General features: G+C 38.7%; 2 protein-coding genes across 9 annotated transcripts in view; both read left to right on the top strand.

The window, feature by feature from the left end:
• The window catches only part of SPICE1 (spindle and centriole associated protein 1), a 62,649-nt gene extending 54,448 nt beyond the window's left edge, over positions 1-8,201 (top strand). For all 8 annotated transcript variants that reach the window (XM_039256649.1, XM_039256650.1, XM_039256653.1 and 5 more), the window contains 4 exons: positions 2,534-2,717; positions 5,528-5,630; positions 6,608-6,695; positions 7,677-8,201. In XM_039256649.1, the coding sequence (XP_039112580.1) occupies positions 2,534-2,717; positions 5,528-5,630; positions 6,608-6,695; positions 7,677-7,730 (429 nt within the window). In that variant the 3' untranslated portion in view covers positions 7,731-8,201. The remainder of the gene's footprint in view (positions 1-2,533; positions 2,718-5,527; positions 5,631-6,607; positions 6,696-7,676) is intronic.
• A 10,206-nt stretch (positions 8,202-18,407) lies between these two features.
• The window catches only part of CFAP44 (cilia and flagella associated protein 44), a 135,711-nt gene continuing 132,775 nt past the window's right edge, over positions 18,408-21,343 (top strand). The window contains exons 1-2 of the mRNA XM_039256627.1: positions 18,408-18,510; positions 19,850-19,954. Of these exons, the coding sequence (XP_039112558.1) occupies positions 19,855-19,954 (100 nt within the window). The 5' untranslated portion in view covers positions 18,408-18,510; positions 19,850-19,854. The remainder of the gene's footprint in view (positions 18,511-19,849; positions 19,955-21,343) is intronic.

Here is a 21,343-nt window from a genome sequence, read left to right as displayed (position 1 = left end):
TACCAGGAGATTTGTGCTTAGCCGTGTCCTCATCAGAGTAAGGAAAAGTTATTTATCAGCTTATTTAACACATAAAGTAAAAGACGATAATATAAAATAGACCCCAAGGAAAATAGGACAAAGGTAAAATATGTAAGAAAGCCAAAATTAAGCTGGGAATAATTTATAAGATGTGGAATTGGTATGAATCGAAAGTCTGCCACACAACTATGTTTTAATTGAAAGTGTTTCTTTTTTTAAAATTTTTAACGTTTATTTTATTTTTGAGAGAGAGAGGCAGAGCATGAGTGGGGGAGGGACAGAGAGAGAAGGAGACACAGAATCTGAAGCAGGCTGCAGACTCCAGGCTCTGAGCTGTCAGCACAGACCCCATCGTGGGGCTCCAACTCATCAACTGTGAGATCATGATCTGAGCTGAAGTTGGACACTTAACCGACTGAGCCACCTAGGCACCCCTAATTGAAAGCATTTCTATCCTTAAATTTTTTTAATATTTATTTTTGAGAGAGAGCAAGAGCGAGTGGGAGAAGAGCAGCGAGAGCGAATGGGAGAAGGGCAGAGAGAGGGGGAGACACAGAATCCAAAGCACGATCTAGGCTCTGAGCTATCAGCTCAGAGTCCAATGCAGAGCTCGATCCCATGAACTGTGAGATCATGACCTGAGCCGAAGTCTAGTGCTCAATCAACTGAGCCACCCAGGTGCTCCGAAAGCATTTTTACTCTTCTAGAGGCTCATACAAGAGAATTATGTGTAGCTGACCTTCAACTCATGAGGAGTTAATTTTTTAGTATGCAAAATGCATTTCGCTATAGAAATGATGTTTTAAAGGATTATTAACATGAGACTTTAATGTATATATGAGTCATCTGGAGATCTTGGCAAAATGCAGTTTCTGATTGAATAATTCTGAGATAGCACCTGTGCATTTCTAGTTAGTTCCCAGATGGTGCCGGGCCAAGGTTTATACTTTGAATAACAAAAGTCTGCTTATTATAGTGCAGGAGTTTTAAATAAGTTAAATAAATTGTAAGTTAAATAAATTGTAGGCTAACCTGGTAACTTAAATCTTCATTTTCTTGTTCGTGGGGAGAAAAGGTATTCTAAGTTCCAACTGGTAAGTGTTTTTACACCCACGTTCTCATGCTGGTCCCAGTGATGGAGGAGATTTCCTTTTACACCTTCATCAGCCAAAGTGGCTCCTGTCAGGGCTCTGATAGGGGATGGGATAGTGTTTTAGCACGTGTGAAGGAGCTGGGCAGCTTTGTGGATTAGAGGGGTTCCAGAGGTGATTGCTTTTGTAAAGAGCTTTACCGATGTTAGATTGAGGGCTTCTATGGGGAAGTTTAAAAAGGGGTGGGAGGATAAGGGCCACCTCTGTCACCGCTGGCTCATGGGCAATAAGGGCAGTGTGAGGACAGAGTCACAGAGTGATAGAAGGGTCTAGCAGAAGAGGAGCCTGGGAGAACAAAATTAGGAGTCGGCAGCAGCCATGGGTATAGATGTACATAAGTGCAAATTGCCTTAATTTTGAGTCACTGAAAGCATTTCTATGCTCCCAGAGTTTTGACAGTTACTCAAAACAAGTAACTAAGTCTTGGTTTTAAAAAGGCAACAGAGTTAAAAATTGAGCTTGCCTTCTTTTCTAATTAGTATATAGATCAGGCTAGTGGGCACAGTCTAATATTATTGTTCTCACCACCCTCTTTGTCATAATCAGAATTACAAAATGATCTTTACATTGTTTTGCTGATGTCTTTTTTTTTACTAATGGGCATGAGGTACAAATTAGTGATTTCTGTTAGGATTTTTTTCCCCCCAAAGGGACACATTTAACTAAATGAAATAAGAATGGCACACATATTTCTCTCAGGAATTTTCCTATTAAATTTAGTTATATTCCACATATATACGTATATGTGGAATATAGTGGTATATATTTTTCACTCTACCTTTCATATTCCTTTCCAGTCACCGCTTTTCTCCAATTAGATCTCTGAGGCCAAACGTGGCCTGGGGAGGCTGACCCGTGGTCAAGGAGAATGATAAGATTCCTAGAAATCTTTGCCAAATAACTCATGGTATATGTATGTAGATTGAGGTGTCAGAAGCATCTCTCAAGTACAACAGATCCCCTTCTGTATATTGCGATTCAAACCACAGATCTGTCATTAATAGACCTGTTACTTAGAAGCCAGGTCACTAGCAGTACTGTCTTTGTTCATGTGATCTTTTGTGCACCTCATCAAATGTGAAGAGATTGAGGAAAGCTTTGTCCCACAGCACTCCCCATGGACAGAGGGAGTAGGGGGCCTGTGTGGTACCACTATCAGAATGATTCATATCCCTTTTTTTAAATGTTTCAATTAAGTGACTTGTAGATTTTATCCTTTGCCTACTATTCAAGTTTACATATAGCAAGGGCAGTGAATACTGACTAGCTGGCTCTTAGTGGAAGAGTTTATTTTTACAAAAAGTCACAATTGTTTGGATTATTTTTAATATGAAATTTTTGCCTTTTTTTTTTTTTTAAAGACTTTTCCAACAACACAGCCTTTAACACCAAGTAGTATGGAGGAACGGATTGCAGAATTGAATCGGCAGAGTATGGAGGCTCGTGGAAAACTCTTGCAGTTAATAGAGCAGCAGAAACTTATTGGTTTGAATCTTTCCTCTCCACCAGTATCACCTATTCCGTCACCTCTCAGAGCATGGACTGGTTGGTCACAAATTCTTGACTTAAAAGCTAGACACATGAGAGTTAGTTTTCACTTTCTTGATTTTGAGCTGAAAGAGTATATATGTTTAAGTGCCTTCAATTTTACATAGAAAGAAATAGACCTGAGTCCCATCAATTTTACATAGAAAGAAAAAGATCTAAGTCACAGAATAAGTGACAGAAATAAGACTAGAAGGCCAGTCTTTTGGTAGAAAGCTATTCCATGGTGCCTGTAGTTAATCTTTGGTGTCTGAGTTCCCAAGTTGTCTCGTGTGTAAATGAGATTCATTAAAGTGTATGATTCACTTAGGATATTTGTTGTGGCTAAATGTAAAACGTAAGCATTGGAGTGCCTGGGTGTCTCAGTCCATTAAGTGTCCGACTCTTAAGTTCTGCTTAGGTCATGATTCCAGGGTCGTGGGATTGAGCCCCATGTCAGACTCCCCATTGAGCGTGGATCCTGCTTGAGATTTTCTCTCTCTCTTTCTCTCTGCCTCTCCCCAACCCACTTATGCCCTCTCTACCTCTAAAATAAACTAAAGAAATAACCAAGAAAACCTAAGCATCAAAGTGATAATTTAGAATTTCATCAACAAGTTATAGGTTATTTTGTTAAAACCAATTAAAACATTTTCATTTGTAAATTAAACTTTCCATTCTGTTATTACATTTAGAAATGTGAAAAACTAGAGGAGTTTCTAAATAATAGAATAGCAACTAAAAAATTAATGGTCATAATATTTACATTCAAAAAGGTACTGATGAAGTGAAGTGGATCTAAAGTTGTTCTTTAGGCAAAAATTGAATTACTAAGACCCTCAAGAGGGTAGAGCTATGGGAATGCTATAGAGAAACTAATTTTGGCTCAGGAAAAAAGAAGATCTTAATTGTTAGGAATAGAAAAGCTTTATATCAGTAAGTGGTATTTTACCTAAGGTGCTCAAGCATTGCTGTTTCAGAGGGATTCATATATACTGTGGTGGTTGAAGCAGACTACCTTTAAGGTATCTGCCAATAAGACTTTCAGAAAACTTTTTATTCCCGTGTAATTATCATACAGTGTTATATCAGTTTCAGGTATACAGTATACTGATTCAGCAATTCTATACATTAGTGCTTACCACGGTTAGTGTACTCTTTCTTAACAAATATTTCTTTTTGAGAAAGAGAGAGGGAGAGTGCACGGTGCAGAGGGATAGAGAGAGAAGGAGACAGAGGATTCCAAGCTGTCAGCACTGAGCCCAGTGTGGGGCTGAACCCAACAAACCTTGAGATCATTACCGGAGGTAAAACCAAGAGTCAGATGCTTAACCAGGCACCCTGCTGGTTAGTGTCCTCTTAATCCCCTTCACCTGTTTGACCCATCCTCCCACCCACCTCCTCTTTGCCAGAAAGAATTTTTCTTTCAGTTACAAATCCTTTCTTTTTTGACTTGAGACCTAGAGAGCAGACTCTTAAAAATTACTGGAAAATGATGGATAATCCATATTCCTGGGGCTCTTTCTTTGTTTAGTGTAGGCTTCTTCACATGACAGCTTTGTCTGCTGTTCTTCATAGTATGAAGCCTAGAGATGACTTTTGATTAGAATGAATACATGAAGTCACTCAGTACATCTGAACATCTACTACCTTCCACCCTGTTCTGGGGTCCTGGGGAAACTGTCCCAAACAGGACAAATTGCTATCCAGCCTGACTACTCTAGCATTCAAGTTGGGGAGCAAGCAGGAAACGAATAAGCAAATAAATAGAAAATGTTAGTTAGTGCTAAGTGCAGTGAAGAAGAATAAAGCAAATCACTCAAGAATAATTTTGTAATTACAGTAGACATCTTGTGTTTCAATAGTTTCTTAAGGTTTAAAATACTTCCATTGCTCTTATCTTACTGACTCTTCAACACATCCTGAGAATAGATAGAGCTGATATTATAGCTATTTGATACATATGTAAAGTGAGGCAAAAGAGGTTAACTGATTTATCTGAAGTTCTAAAGCAAACTGGTAAATTTGCAACTGTGTTCTTTTCATTCCAGTGGTCATATCTCCAACATATTCTCTTTTAAAGTAAAATTCTTGGTTTCATGAGAACCTTCTCATGATAAAGATATGCCATGCAAAGCATCTTTTGCTTTCTAGAGTAATGGAAGAATATGTTATACAATTAAATATGGCTTCATTACCCACTAAAGCCCTGAAAATCACTGGTGTGCAGTAGTGAATCGTAGGAGTCTGTGTGAAACTGGGGGTAAACATTAAGTCTTTCATTAATAGATAATAACTATTTGTTAATTGATAGCCTTCTTGTGAAATACTGAGTATGAACACAACTATACTTGCCATTGGCCCTGTGGTCTCTTCAGCCACCTTTCCCCTACCTAAGTTGTCTTCAGGAATCTACTTATGTAATAGATTTAAAAGATTTAAAGTTTTATTGAATGACTTCAGAAATTTTTCTTTTTTCTTTTTTTTTGAAAACTTTAGATAAGCTGTTTTGACAAAAATCACAAGTTTTTTAGGGCTAGCTCTTAATTTCTGTTTTTCACTTCCAGATTTGACATGATACCACTTGTCTGAAGATTCTGGCTTTCTATGAACTGGCATGCTACTGAATTGATACTAGTAACGAAAGTTTCTTATCTCACAGTTCATTTTGAAAAAAATTCTTCCAGTGTGTCTGTGGGTCATAATGAAAATATAGAAAGAACCCCCAAATTTATAATGTGAAATTTTGCAGTACGATAGAAATCAAGTTAATTTTTTGCTTTTATTTTAATGAAAGTTAATGGAAACTAATATTTATTTTTATATTTTAGAGGGAGGAAAGAGGACAATTGAAGTGTCTATTCCAGGAGCAGAAGCCCCAGAAAGCTCAAAATGCAGTACTGTCTCTCCTACCAGTGGGATAAACTCAAGAAGGTAGGGTTACAATGTGGATAGTTACTTTAAAGCAAAAAAAAGTCAAGAATGTGATAAGTTTATTCTATTTGGGATAAAAGAAAGTGCATAGTGTCTGACTTAGGTTCAGACAGATTCACTCTTGTAGAGAAAATAACGTAATTGGAGAAGAGAATTTCTGGGAAAAAAAAAGAGTAAGGGCGAGCCTTAAGTAGAGCAGTGTGGGTTGTTACTGAGAACAAAAATAGGATAGTAGCACATATGTAGAGCCCCTTTTATAGGTCATGAAATTAGGAGATCACATGTGACAGGGTAAGTAAACTGACCAGTAGTATTTTTCTCCTGTACAGTAAATGAAACTGAAGCTCATAGAGCTAATTGGGTGGTTTTTCTAGATGGGTCACTGGTTGGTAAATGGTGGCACTGAGGACAGACCTGGCTCTTCTGTCAGCACTTTCTGTGCTTACCATGACAGTGCACTGCTGATTCGAGGCTCATACACTGTCTGGCCTTTCTCCCCTCATGCCCGCACATGCATTTCTCTCCTTTAGTATTAAAAATGTTACAGCATGATACTGTCATGATGGATGCCCTCATTATATGTTTGTCAAAACCCATAGAATGTATAACAGAAGCATGAACCCTAATTAAACTATGGATTTAATTAATAATAATGGATCCGTATCAATTGTAATAAATGATGCATATGATGCAAGGTGTTAACAGTAGATGAAACTGCAGGGGAGGTGAAGGGTATATCAGAACTCTGTACTTTACACTTAATCTTTCTATAAACCTAAAACTACTCTAAAAAAAGAAGTCTATTATTTAAAAAAAAAAAAAAGACTAGGTCGGTAAAAATATGTTGTAAATAATTTGGACATAACTCAGCCATTCTTTTTCAACCTCTTGCCAATGCTGAGATTTGTCATTCTTCTGTAATTGAAGGTTAATAATGATAGATCACTCTCCCCCTCTCCTTTATTTCTTATAAACAGATCTTCAGGGGCTACTAGTAATTCTTGTTCTCCATTAAATGCCACCTCAGGAAGTGGGCGATTCACACCTGTTAATCCAAGAGCAAAGGTATGTGATAAAATGTAATTGTGAAATGTGTGTAGGGGTCAGGATAGTGAGGGTGGAAGGTGACCCATTTAGTGATTTCCATTCTTAATGTGACATAAAATTCTTAGACGTAAAGAGTTCTGAATTCACCTTTGCTAGAAAAAAACGAGTAAGCCATACCATTTCTTTTGTGTTCTGGGGTAGCTAAGAAACAAGGTGAAATTCGCTGGGATTTCCACATAGGCTGGAAATTGCTGGTTTCAGGCAGAGCACTCCTGCATCGCAGGACATACAGTGTGCCTTGAAGCAGTAGGTCTCCCGAGGTACTGGTTCCCTCAGTGCTTGCTGTGGCTGTGTGGGACTTGGGATAGCCAGAGCCCTGGGGCCACTTGCCGTGTCCCTTGACCCCAGGGTGTTCTATCTGAGTGCGCCACTGGTTAGAGAGTTACAGTGAATCAGTGCCGTGCATCTTCTTCATGTGTTCTGATTTGTTCTAGATTAGACCAAATAGTGAGTGCTTCAGTAATTGCTGAGTATTTATAGCCCTGATTAATTGATAGGCTCAGATATCCCAGTTGCCTAGCACTAGAAGATTTGTCCTTTGTTGTTTCTTATATCCTAAAAAAGTTTTAAAATAAACTATTTTATCTAATTTTCCCTTAATTCCCTAGTTTCTGGAATTTAGTAACAAATTAATTTACTAAGATCAAATAACTATTATTTTAAGAAGTTGTACATGTCATTTGTATAAAACACTGGATTTATCCTTTATTTAAAAATGAGGCTTCCTCAGTCAATAAGAGGATCTGATGACCAGGGAATCAGTTATTTGGGAGTTTTGCTGTTGAAGAATAAAAGTTACCAGTAGCAATTTAATTTTCAGTACCATTTAATGGCATGGGATAACATGGTTTTATGTTCTTGATCTAAATGATTGTAAACCTGGACTGGGCACATGTTTCTGATTACCTTCTAAATCCTTTTTGCGTCTTTGTTCAACAGATTGAGAAGCAAAATGAGGAAGGCTGGTTTGCTCTTTCTACCCACGTGTCATAAGTGAAGTTAGCTGTACAGTTTGTTCTCGGTAGCATATTCTTGAACTTTCACTACTATCTCCCTGCTCCTGCTTGCAAGTTTTCTTGTCCTGTTAGGTAAAACCTTCAAAGATCTTGTGACTTAGTACTTATGGAACAAAGAATAAAGCAAGTATTTCAGTTTTGGACCTTTTCAAATAAATTTCCAACAACTATCTAGCGTACAACCTCCTTTGAATAAAATTTTGACTCTAGGGAAATTGAAGTTTTATATTCTGATAATTTCATAAGTATTGTAAGGTTTTTCTGAGTAACACATTTTTACCTTTATTGTCTTTATTCAATACTTTTTTGTTTCTTTTTGTCTTAATATACCTCAAATGATGTATTTCTTTTATTTATTTATTGTTTTCTGAAGAACTAAGTTGCTTTGTGTGTAGCTGACAATAAAATGGCCCTGGGTGATTAAAGTCTGGCTTTCAGAAAAATTTAACACTCTCTTTGATTTCTTTTTGGGAGGGAAGTCACTGTTGTTCATCATTTTTTGCATCAAGTGGAATGTACAGCTTTAAAAAAATAGGCGTGGTAGCATTTGTTTATATTGCTGATGCAGGTAAGAGTGGTTGTATATATTACAAAATTCTTACATAGTCTTTGAATGTGAAAATGTCATCAGTAATGATAATGCACATCAAATAAATAATGATCGTAGAGCTCATGTTAGAAATGAGTACAAAAAGTTGCAGTCAACTTTTCCAGCCCTGAATCTACTACACATTCAAGGTAGTTTTCTTCACGGCACCTGTTTGGCTCTCAGACACTGGTTTTTATTTTAAACTTACTTTTTAAGTTATCTCTGTCCTTTCGCTGTATGATGGGAATCCTCAACCGGGAGTAGTGAAAGTGAGGTTGGGGAAGCACATTGGAACTGCTTGGGGAGCTTTTTCAGACAACACTCTCCCTTCTCCTGCAGTTAAAAACTACTATTCTAGGAAGTGGCATTTGGGCCTCATCATTGTGGTGGCAAAAATAAAAATTTCTTCTGGTATCTCGGAATTTGTTTTCATGAAGTCGCCTGACCTTATTTGCATTATTGCAGATTCTTCCATCTGTATTGCACTTTTTGAAACTTGGTATCTATAAAGTACTATCCCTGCCTGGAATATAAAACCATTTTAGTACCATTCCTTCTATTGCTAAATGCCAAGTTATCTGCTTGGTTTGTGACTGCATTCTTTTTTAATTTTTAAAAGTTTTTACTTAATTTCCACTTAGTTAACATGCAGTATAATATTAGTTTCAGGTGTACAACATAGTGATTGAACTTTCATATGGTGCCCTGCGCTCATCACAGCGAGTGCACACCTTAATCCCCATCACCTGTTTTAACCCATCCCGCACCCACCTCCCTGCTGGTAACCATCAGCTTGTTCTCTTTAGGTGGCAGTCAGTTGGTTTGCCTCTTTTTTCCGTTTGCTCGTTTGTTGTTTCTTAATTTCCACAGATGAGTCAGATCATAAGGTATTTGTCTTTCTCAGACTGACTTATTTTGCTTTAGCATAATACTCTCTAGTTCCATCCATGTCATTGCAGATGGCAACATTCCATGTGAATGCATTCTTTTGACATACATTTTTCTTTTTCTTTTTTTTAAATTTTTATTTACTTTTGAGAGAGAGACAGAGTGTGTGCAGGGGAGGGGCAGAGAGAGAGGGAGCCACAGAATCCGAAGCAGGCTCCAGGCCCTGAGCTGTCAGCACAGAGTCTGATGTGGGGCTCAAACCCATGAACCTTGAGATCATGACCTGAGCCCAAGACAGACGCTTAACTTACTGAGCCACCCAGACACCCCTGGCAGACATTTTTCTTAATGTTCTTCAACTGGTTATTTTTCCTTTATAATTCTTTAAACTTTAAAAGCCATGATTCTCAACTTTGGGAACACTAAAAAAGACCAAACTGACTACCTGGGGAATGAGCCCTTGGCATGGCATTTTAAATAAGCTGCTTAAGGTGATGTAATGTGCAGCCAGAGTTGAGAACCAGTGCTCAAAAACCTCCAAAGGTTTGTGGAGCTCATGGTGAAGTATCCATCCTGCTAATATTTGTTTTTGTTGATAAAATACAAAGGTAAGTTGAAAATACTCCAGTAATAACAGATACAGAGAAAAGAACTTTCTTAGGCTTTCTGAAGCAGTGAGTACTTCTCAACTTTAGCTGCCATTCATCACCTAGGGACCTTCTAAAATTCCCATTGCCCAGGTCTCACCCCAGACCAGTTAGCTTTTACTCTGGGGGCAGAACACAAGCATCAGCATTTTGAGAAACCTCCTCAGAGGATTCCAGTGTATAGCTAAGCCTGGGAAACATTATGAAGATATTTATCATCCACAAGTCATAAATTGGTGTGTGTTTGGTTTTAATTAACACTACCCTGGGCCCTCTTTATTAGCTTTCAGGGCCAACTGCTCAGTGGGTCTCAGTGTATGAACCCTGACCAGCACCATCAGGAGGATCACCAGGGGTACTTGTTAGAGATGAAAATTCCTGAGCCCTACTCCAGACCTATGGCTTAGAAACTCTGCTGTTTTAATAAGCCCCTCGTGATGCTGATGCATGTTCAGATATGGGAACCATTGATCTATGGTCACAGTGGGTGCACTCTGCTATATTTGCTGATTTGTATTTTTATAGTTCAAACTCAGATTACTGGTATTTGTTGTATTTAGACTCATGTTTTTGGTCAACTTTAGTAAAAGTTGTCATTTTCTGTATCACAGCTTGGGAGAGAAACTAGATTGATAATCAAATCCACAGTTAATGATACAATCATTCCTGTATTGTATAGTGAAATCATTTAAGTTAGCAGAGTTTAATAATTTACAGTTTACTAAGTGCCAGATACTGTTTTAGCCACGTTTCATGAAATTATGACACCTTTATGAGGTAGATACTATTATCCTTACTTTGCAGATGGAGAAATTGAGGTAGGAGGAGGTAAGTACCCTCTCAAGTTCACACAGCTTGGGATTGGTGGCCCTGGGATGGGACATAAGAAGTCTTTCTACACGACCTATGCCATGCTGCTGTCTTACAGTCAATATGGTATGGAAGCCCCATAATAATAATAGCTATCTTTTTTTTTCTTTTTTTTTTTTTAAATTTCTGAGAGAGAGAGAAAGAGAGAGAGTGAGCAGGGGAGGGTGAGAGAGGGAGGGAGACACAGAATCTGAAGCAGGCTCCAGGCTCTGAGCTAATTAGCTATCTTTATTGAGCTGTAATTGTAGTGGGCACAGTGCTGAGCAGAAGTAGCTTCATTAGCTCATTAAAATCTCACAGTAAAACTGCCACTTAGATATGTTTGAATGCCACCCACCTCCCCGTTCCTGATGAGGAAATTGAGCCCTAGAGGTGAAGTAAGTTGCCTGATGTCAGAGTGTATGAGGTAAAGCCACGACTTGAAGCTCTTTTTAAAAAATAATTACTCGACTTCTACTTAGAAGAAATAGCTAACCTAGTACAGTGAGTAAGTTGGAAGTATTGCAGTCAGAAAGCTTAGATCCAAATGCCATTTCTGCCACTTGGGCTGTGTCCCTGGGTAAATTAATCTCATTTTTCCCATTTGAGAGTCAGACATAGCTTATAGGATTGGGAGAAGTGAGGTGAGAAGATATGGAAATATGTTAAGAACAGACTCAAAGTAAGTGTTCAGTAATGATGACTGCCAGTATTTTGGTATACAAATAAATACACTATTTTCTCTGTTCCAGATTTTTAAAGATAACATATGGTAAATTTATTGTGGTTTTATCAGATTAACAATTAGACCCACTGCTTTATTTTTTTATTTTTTATTTTTTTACAAATAGTTTATTGTCAAATTAGTTTCCACATAACTAGACCCAGTGCTTCAAATTTAGAGTATATCTCACCTGAAAAGATGTTTGGAAGTTGAAAGAAAACATGTTGAGGATATTATTTGAAAATATAACTAATATGCTGTTTTATTTTTTCCTGTTTTTGCCTTTTCAGACACCCTGGGTATACCATTTAATAATGAACAGCAAGGATAATGGTCTGTTTTTTTTTTTTTTTAAAGTCAAGAATACTTGACTAAAGAAAACATTATGGAAACCAATATATACAAAAATAGAATACAGCTTTTTTATATCAACTTTATTGAGAATTTATATACAATAAACTACATCCATGTAAAGAGAATAATTGATTGACTTTTGGCAAACAAAACAACCACTGCAAGACCCGTTTCTTTCACGTCCGAAAGATTCCTCCTGTCTCTGCAGTGTGTCCCTCCCTTTACTCAAGCCTTGGACAACCACTGATGTGCTTTTTGTCCTCATAGATTTGTTTACATTTTATCTTAATGGAATCATAATTGCACTGTTTTGTGTCTGGCCTCTTTCACTCACTATTGAGATTCATTCATGTGTGTATCAGTTTCTTCTTACTTCTGAGTAGTATGCCGTTGTATAGATGTTTATCCATTCACCTGTCAATGGCCATTGGGTGTCTTTCCAGTGTGGCTATTGTGAATATAGCTGCTATGAACATTCACATTCAAGGCGACATGGACATAAAATTTTGTTTCCCTTGTGTAAATACCTTGGACAGAGAATGGCTTGGTATATATTTCACTTTTAAAGAAACTACCAGTTTTCCAAAGTGGGTGTACCATATTACATCCCTACCAGCAGTGTATGAGAGTTACAGTTGCTACACATCTTCCACAATCAGTGCTGGCAGTTTTTAAAATTTTACCCATTCTGGTGGGTGTGGTGTGTATGCACTGTGGTGTGCATCTCCCTGAGGACTAGATATAAAATTAAAATAGGATAATAAACTGATAAGATATTGGGCTTTTCTGTTTGTCTCGAACCTGGGTCATGTGCCACGAAACACCTGGGACCAAAGGGCGAAAGACGTTGGGGGTCCTAGTGGCACCGCCGCAGGATTTCTCCGAAAACCTGCTCCCGGTGGCGCATGCGCCTCACGGCCACCCGTTTTCCCCCGCCCGGAGGCGGGGCGGCGTTGCCGTGGTGACCTCGGCAAACGCAGACCTGGGGCTGACGCTGGGACTACGAACGCGCGGTGGTGGTCGGTGCCTTGGGTAAGTTTGGAGCCTGGTAGCAGGGCAGTTCCCGTGAAGTCCCCCTCAAATCTGTTGAGTCAGGGAGCAGTGGAGCTCACTAGGGCTTCTCTTCGGCCGAGCCAGCGTTGTCCAGTCTTGCTGAGACGTCGTCCTTCGTCCTTCCTACCATACGTTCAACAAACATAGAAATGACTAGCACTGGCAGGCACGGAGCTAGATAGACACTGTGGATACAAAGTGGACATGGTTCCTGTCTGCAAGGAGCTCTTAATCCCCTGGGGCGGAAGACAACAGACCCCAGGAGTGCCAGTTAGACTGGGCTAACCCCCGTCACCAGAAGCAAGGAGTCTGGTGGGAAAGTACCTGGGCTCTGGGATCAAGCAAACCAGCCCACTCCACACCTAACTGTGTGACACTGGACACATTGACCCCTCTGCACCTCAGCTTTCTAATCTCTAAAGAGGAAGATGATAATGCTTATGTCATGGAGTTCTTGTTACAGCTAAATGGGATATTACAGGTAAAGTAAGTAGCACATTCTTCATGGCAGTGGTTGGTGCATAGTAAGTACATGTTGCATATAAGTAGATACGGTAACATACAAGTAAGTACTCAGTGTGTCCGGCCAATTGTGAGTCGTCCCAGGTGGCTACTAAGACTTGAGAAGGAGAAGGGGCTAAGGAGGGACCAGGAATGAGGAAAGTGACAGGTGATGAGCAACGGACCTGAAGATGAGGGACCTTTGTGCCACCTGAGTTCTTTTTCTGCCTCAATGAAGAGCCATTAAAGGTTTCAAACAGGAAGAATGGCACCCAAAAAGCTGTGTTTTGAAACTACAAAAGGCAGAGTAGAAATGGACTAGAGAAGGGAGAGACAGGGTATGAGGCTGCGGTAAGGGCAGAGGTGAGACATCATGACCAGAGTAGGGTGTTAACAGTGGGAGTAGAAGGGAGACGGTGAATTCAGAAGGTTTAATAACTGTTTACTTGGCAACAGAACATAGAAACCAACTGCATGAGTTGAGAGGGAAGACTTCAAAGAGTAACTCATCTGTACGTTGCACTTAACTCATAAAGTTGTTTTGAGAAATATGTGAAATGGTATGTGCAGAATCCTTAGAACTGTGCTTGACACATGGTAATCATTAAAAAAAACACACGGCTATCATTCTTTCCACAGTGGTATTTCACATTGTAAACTTAAAACCAAACGCCTGTTGTACACGACAATCTCTGAGTCTTAACATGGCCAGCTCTGGCACGCTGCTGTCGGGTATCTGAGTCTGTGAGACTGAGGACTGATCCTAGAATCTCATGAATGAATCTAAGGAATGTCACCTCAGGGACCACTGCCTCTGGTTTCCAGCCAACTTCCTTCTAGCAACAGATGCCTTTGCCCCACAGTGTACTATGATTTTCTTTTTTTCTTTCTGCTTCTTCAGGTTTGTCTCAAAACTTGACGGTATACTCAATGAGTTGGTTAACAGAATTAGTCATGGACTGGATCAATGACCATGAATGTGATAAAAGTAGATTTAAGATAGTTCTGCAAATAGACTTCCAAAACTTAGCTAGTTCCGTTGTATGAGATGGGACATGGCCTAGAACACACAAATATGGTGAAGTCATTCTGTTTGGTTACAAGCTGATTATGATGAGTCAGTATATGATGAACCTACCACCTTCCCACCCAAAAAGATAATGTAATATTAGGCTGCCTTAAAGGAATACAGTGTTCCCAACGGGTAAAGTGATAGCTTATCACTTTCGGAAAATGCCTGGATCCTTCAAAGAAGATATAAAATTGGGAGAGATATTTAATGCACTGGGAATTAACTTCTTGAGCTATCAGGATGGTGAAAAGAGTTGAAACCAGGTTAGCGAGGAATAATTGAAAGAACTGGGATGCTGTAGCTGGAAAAGAGAGGGTCTAGGGTGAAAAGTGAAGTAGCTACAATTATTTGAATGGTTATAGTACACAGGAAAACTTGTCTGTGTCCCCAAAAGAACAAGGGCCAAATGGATCTAAGTTGCAGGGAGGCAGATTTCAGGTTAGTGTAAAATGAACTAAGAACTAGAGCTGAGCATCAAGAGAATGTGTTTACCTGCTTACCCGAAATGTTTAAATTGAAGCTGACTGATTGTGTTCCTTCATTTGTTCAGTTATTCAGGAAGGAATATATTTATCCCTTCAATCATTTTACACACTGAGTACCTAGGTGCCAGGCTCTGTTCTTAAAGCTCTACTGTATTGACTCAAAGAAGTCTCAGTACAACCTTATGAAGTAGGTACTGAACTTTACAGATGAAAATACCGAGGCACAGAGAGGTTAAATAAACACCTCACAGGAAGAATAAGAGGGAGAGCCAGGCTCTAAGTACAGTCAGTCAGACTCTAGCCGATTCTCAGCCTGGCCAATATACCAGACTACTTTTCTAATGGAGCTGAGCTTGATGTTGTAGATGTGTGACTCTCACTAAGTGGGAGGTTGGACTAGATAAGACCTCTTTCAACTCTGGAGATTTCATGGTCATATTTATTAAGCCTTGGCTGTATTTGAGAGAATTTGTAGTAATTATGGTAAAAACAACTACCATTTCTGAGTACCTACTATGTGCTTTATATAAACCCCAGGTCCTTCCCTGGCTCTTATTTTTGAATACACAAAAGAATTACATAGGGAGTGAGACCTTGAGAATGATATGCTATGAAAGTTTTCCGAGCGATTCTAAAAGTGTGGCCGGGGTTGAGAACTATGGGTATAAAAGATCTCACTTAATACTTACAGCGATTCTGCCAGGCAACCTTACATTCCCCATTTTACATATAAAAGGACTAAGAGTTAAGGGATGCTAAGGACTTGGCCCTTGGCCAAGCTAACTTATACCTTTGGCCAAACTAGGAAGTGAACCCAAAGCTTTCTGGCTCCAAAGCCTCATTATGTTACAGTACAACGTCCCAATTCCTTTATTCTAAACAACCCAAACCTAACCAACCAAAGAAATAAAAACCACCTTATTCCATCTCAGCACTTACACTGCTAATCACCACATCAGGACCCTGCTCAGTTGCCTTTTACAAGTTCTTTAGCCATCCTTTCTGAACCAAAACCAAACAAACAAAAACAAAAACAACACAGCTAACTAAGAAAGGATCTCAATATCTTTTGTCCAGTATTGCTAGTTCAGAACACTGGGAAAATTCCTTGGGTCCAGTATTTTGTTCCATAGTGTACACAACCTGATATTAACTGTGATATTAAAATTTATTGCATGGTAATGTTAGCCACTTGAGGAATATATTGTTTATAATGGCATAAGATAAAGAGTGTATTTTTGTCTTGATTCCAATTTACCTTTGGTTGTGGTTTAAATCCTTATTTACAGAATGATGCTACCATAATTGTTTATTGTAATTGTTTTTACCCACTTTATATATATTATTATATGTATAATATAATATATATAATTAACTTGTAAGTAAATTTATTAGATCTTATAAGCTCTATTAGAAAAAAATATATATCCAGTTAATGTGTAGTTACAGTATGTTAAAAAATAAATGTATTTGGAAAAGAGAAGACTCAAGGATAGAAAATGATCTTATTAAGCTTTTAGTGGTAGGAAGCAGAAAACTATGAGATTTATTTATTTAAATTTTTTAAAAGTTTATTTATTTTGAGAGAGAAAGCAGTGGAGGAGGGGCAGAGAGAGAGAGAAGAGAGAGAATCCCTAGCAGGCTTCTCACTGACAGTGTGGAGCCAATGTGGGTCTTGATCTCACAATCCAAGAGGTCTTGACTGGAGGCAAAACCAAGAGTTGGATGTTTAACCAACTGAACCACCCAACCGCCCCAAAACTATAGGATTTAAGTCATTGAGAAGTATGTGACCTACAGTTACCAGCTTTGAAGGAAGGGGACCATGGCCTCTGGAAACTGAGAACAACTCCTAGCCTATAGCCAACAAAGAAGCAGGGACTTTAGTCTTATAAGCACATGGAACTGAATTCTGCCAAAAACCTGAATAAGTCTAGAAATAGATTTTTTCCCCAGAGCCTTCAGAAATGAAGGCAGCTCTGCCAACAAAAACCTTGCGAGACTCTGGGAACCAGCTAAGTGTGCCTGGATTTCTGACCCCCAAAAGTGTAAGGTAAGAAATGGGTGTTAGTGTAAGCTGTTAAATTTGTATGGTGGCAATAGAAAATTATGGAAATACCTGTTTATAGACTGACGTGTTACTGAAATTTGCAAACTAAAAGTTTTCTTTGGGTTCTTAACTGATTAGCAACAATAGAATAGCAGTTTACTTTTGTCTGCAAACCCAGTGACTGCTTTGCTCCACTTATTTGGAGCCTGCATCACATAGCAACTTAGAAGGTAGTTTACTTTCATTGCAATAGTTTAAATGTTGTTTTTTATCAAGGAAGTCTTTAGCTATAGTCAGCCTTCCAATTCAGGACTTTCAGACCATCCTTTTTCTGGTCAGCCTCAGATCTGGATCAGTGGTTTAGAAAAGTGTATTCTGAGACTGTTATAAAAGAGAAGTGTCAGTTTCTTTTTCCTAGATTGTAAAGTATTTAAGGTCAAGGGCTCTATGTTGCTCATTTTTGTATCCTCTGCAGTGAATAGCATAATACATTTGCATATAAATGTGCTCAGTAGTTTTAAGAATTGAATTGATTTACATTATGAAAAACCTTGAAATGGAGGGAGAAAATGGCATTTAGATATGTTTGTAGCTACCTAAAGAAACTTACCCGGGGGGCACCTGGGTGGTGCAGTTGGTTAAGCTTCTGACTCTTGAATTTGGCTCATGTCAGGATCTTGTGGTTTGTGAGTTCGAGCCCCACATGGGTCTCTGTTGCTGATAGTGTGGGGCCTGCTTGGGATTCTGTCTCTTCTCTTTGACTTTCCCCAGCTTGTGCACTTGCTCTCTCTCAAAAGTAAATAAACGTAAAAAAAATTTTCCTTAAGGTGTATGATAATCTGCAACCATGCTGCAATAACCAATATGACCCTGCAATATCAATTTTTAAAAATTCTTTATTATAATTAAATAATTATTTTCAAATCAGCAGTTTGTATAAATGTAGAAAGCAGCCTGCCCATCCAAACTGGACGGAAAAGGAAATTCCCTGGATTATAGAATTTGGACTTTAAAAGATCTTGCTACTTAAACATTTTCTATCATTTGATTCCTTCACACCGCCCAACCCCAGTGGGCATGTATTTGATAATCAGGTGAGAGGAAGGAAGGAAGAGAAGAAGGAAGAAAGAAGAAAGGAAGAACAACTTAGAAAAGAAAAAAGGAACACACACACACACACACACACTTTTTGAAAAGTAAAACATCATATTGCTAACCCAGAAAAATGGCTCCAGAGTACTAAACACAGAATTTAATAACATAAGTGACATTTTAAGATCTATCTTTCTTGATAATAGCTTGTAAGAAAAATATTTGGACCCTGCACTAATGTCCCCCAAATCAAGACAGGGCATCATTATGATGTCACTGCCGGAAAACAGATGGAATGACCCCCAAGGTCCAAAGGAAGGGAGGCAGGGTTCATACTACACTCTCAGCTGACCATGTCGTGTGTATCCTATTTACTCTGGGCATCCTAGCCTTTCTTCTGAGACCAGGATGGGATAAATATGCACTAGTTCAGTTCATTCTCATAGAAGCCTTGTAAGTTGTATTTTCTTCATTCCCATTTACAACTGAGGAATCAACATATACGTTAACTAGCTAGTTATGTGGCAAAACTGAGATTCAACCCTGAATTGAACCACATGTCTGATTCAAATAGAGCTTTGCCAGCCGTGCCACAGGAGAATGTTGCGGACATATGTGATGTTTAGTGTGGAGAAGCGAAGACCTTAGAAGGAAGATATAGCAGTTGCTTTCAAAGACATAAGGAACTGCAGCAGAGAGAGGACAGGGAAGACCTGCTGTGTCACACCCCTCCTTAAAACCTCTCAGTGGCTTTCAGTGGCTATAGAAAGAAGTTCCAAACTTCTTATCAAATGCTTAGAGACAGTTCTACAATCCGCTACCAGCATCCTCCTCACCATCCATTTCACTCTCCCAGTCTAGAGCACCTTGCTCTCGGCCCTTCGCAGACACAACCCTCTGTCTGAACCTCCCCCTGCCTCATACACTCTTTCCAATCTATGCCTGGCCAGGACACCATTTAATCACCTTGCTAGATATGCCCACAGGACCCTATTCTTCCCTTTTTGTGGCACTTATTGTATTTTAATTGCTCAGTTAATATCTTTCTTTCTAAATAAACGAGCAGCTCCACAAAGTTAGGAATCACATCTCTAGTCAAGTACTGTAATTTAAAATTTTTAATGTTTTATTTATTTCTAGGAGAGAGAGAGAGACAGCGTGAACAGGGGAGGGTCAGAGAGAGGGAGACACAGACTCTGAAACAGGCTCCAGGCTCTGAGGCGGCAGTCAGCACAGAGCCCGACGCGGGGCTCGAACCCACGAACCGCGAGATCATGACCTAAGCGAAAGTCGGATGCTTAACCGACTAAGCCACCCAGGCGCCCCTCCAGTACTGTAATTTAGTACCTATCCTAAGACTTGATTCATAGCAGGTGCTCTGGACAAATGTGTTTTAGCTGAAATTAATTAGTAGCACCAGGGGGATTAAACGATGGGAAGAGGACATGGAGGAGTGAGCCGACAAAATGATGGCAGAGCTTTACCTTTAATGATGGAATATTCTGAGAAAATATGGACTGGCATGACATTTCACTGTGGACTTCTGGAAAACCAGAGGGCGCCGCGGAAAGTTTGCCTAGAGAAGGTCCTAGCTGACTATAGTCTGCCGTTCTGCAGGTCTCTGTTGGCGGCGCTCCCTCCTGCTGGTGAAGGCGTCTCAGATACTGTGCAAACATAGTTCTCAACACACATGGTATTTGGTGCTTGTGGAATTTGTTAGATGAGAAATATCTGCAAATGACTTTTATTTTACAGCTGTGTCCCTTTCTCTGTCTCACTTGTGTGCTTACAGAGGAAATGAAGGAACCAGGTGATCAGGATTCTGATAGGGGGAAATCAGATGGATCAAAGAGTGATGGAAGGCAGTCTCGGAGCTCCTCTAAATCTGCATCAAGATGTAAGTAAAGATTATAATATACACTTAGGTTTTTATTAAATTTGGGTAAAATCATTTTTAAAGAGTATTTAAGTTTATATAGCTGAAATAGTTTACTTGTTTCATTCTGTTGCTAAATTCTAAGCTCTTTAAGAGCAGAGACCACGTTTTAATCATTTAATCTTCAGTTCCTGGCACATAGAAGTTACTATTATCTCTATGTTGATAATGACCTCTCTGCAAATCTGGCCTTGATCTCTCCTGTGAGCCCTACAAAGTCTTCACTGAACTTTTCTAATACAGTGTAGTAGAAAGAGCTGGACTTTAGATTTGTGGCCTGGGTCTACTACTTGGAGACCTTTGATCTGGAATAAATTATTTTACCTCTTTGAGCCGTAATTTTCTTACCCATTAAGATGATAATTGTGAGTTGCTTGAGGATTAAATTAGATAGATTATGTAGAAGAATATCATACACTGCAAATAGAACAGAAATACCCTGATATCAAAATCAGACAAAGACCTTACTTACAAAAAAAGAAAATTACAGACCAATATCCCTGATGAAACTAGATGCAGAAATCCTCAACAAAATTTTAGCAAACCACATTCAGTAATACATTAAAAGAATCATTCACCCTGAACAAGTGGGTTTTATTCTCAGGATGTAGAGATGATTCAGTATTTTCAAATCAATTAATGTGATATATTAACAAAATGAAGTATAAAAATCATATGAATACCTTAATAGATGCAGAAAAAGCATTTGATAGCCAAAATCCAACATCATTTTATGATAAAATCTCTCAGCAAACTGGGTTTAGAGAGAGCAAAAGACATCCATATTTGTAAGGAAGAACTCAAATGGTCACTATTTGCAGATAACATGATACTATACATAGAAAACCCTAAAGATTTCCCAAAGCATTTTAGAAGTAAAAAATGAATTCAGTAAAGTTTCAGGATGAAAAATTAATACCCAGAAATCAGTTGTGTTTCTATACACTAGTAACAAAATAGCAGAAAGAGAAATTAAGAAAACAATTCCATCTATAATTACACAAAAAAGAATATAATACCTAGGAATAAACTTAACCAAGAAGGTAAAAGACCTGTACTCTGATAACTATAAAACATTGATGAAAGAAATTGAAGAAAACTCCAACAAAAGGAGAGATATTCCAGACTCATGGATTGAAAGAATTAATATTGTTCAAATGTCCGTATTGTCCACAGCAGTTTACAGATTTAATGCAATTGCTATTAGAATACCAACAGCATTTTTCACAGAACTAGAACAAAAAAAAATATTAAAATGTGTATGGAACCACAAAAGACCTTGAATAGCCAATCCAATATTGAAAAAGAAGAGAGTTGGAGGTATCACACGTCCAGATTTCAAGATATACT

This window comes from Hyaena hyaena, unplaced genomic scaffold (assembly GCF_003009895.1).
Source record: "Hyaena hyaena isolate Hyena2069 unplaced genomic scaffold, ASM300989v1 scaffold_582, whole genome shotgun sequence".
Classification (NCBI taxonomy): domain Eukaryota; kingdom Metazoa; phylum Chordata; class Mammalia; order Carnivora; family Hyaenidae; genus Hyaena; species Hyaena hyaena.
The sequence above is the reverse complement of the archived record's forward strand: the minus strand, read 5'-3'. Positions and strand labels throughout refer to the sequence as shown.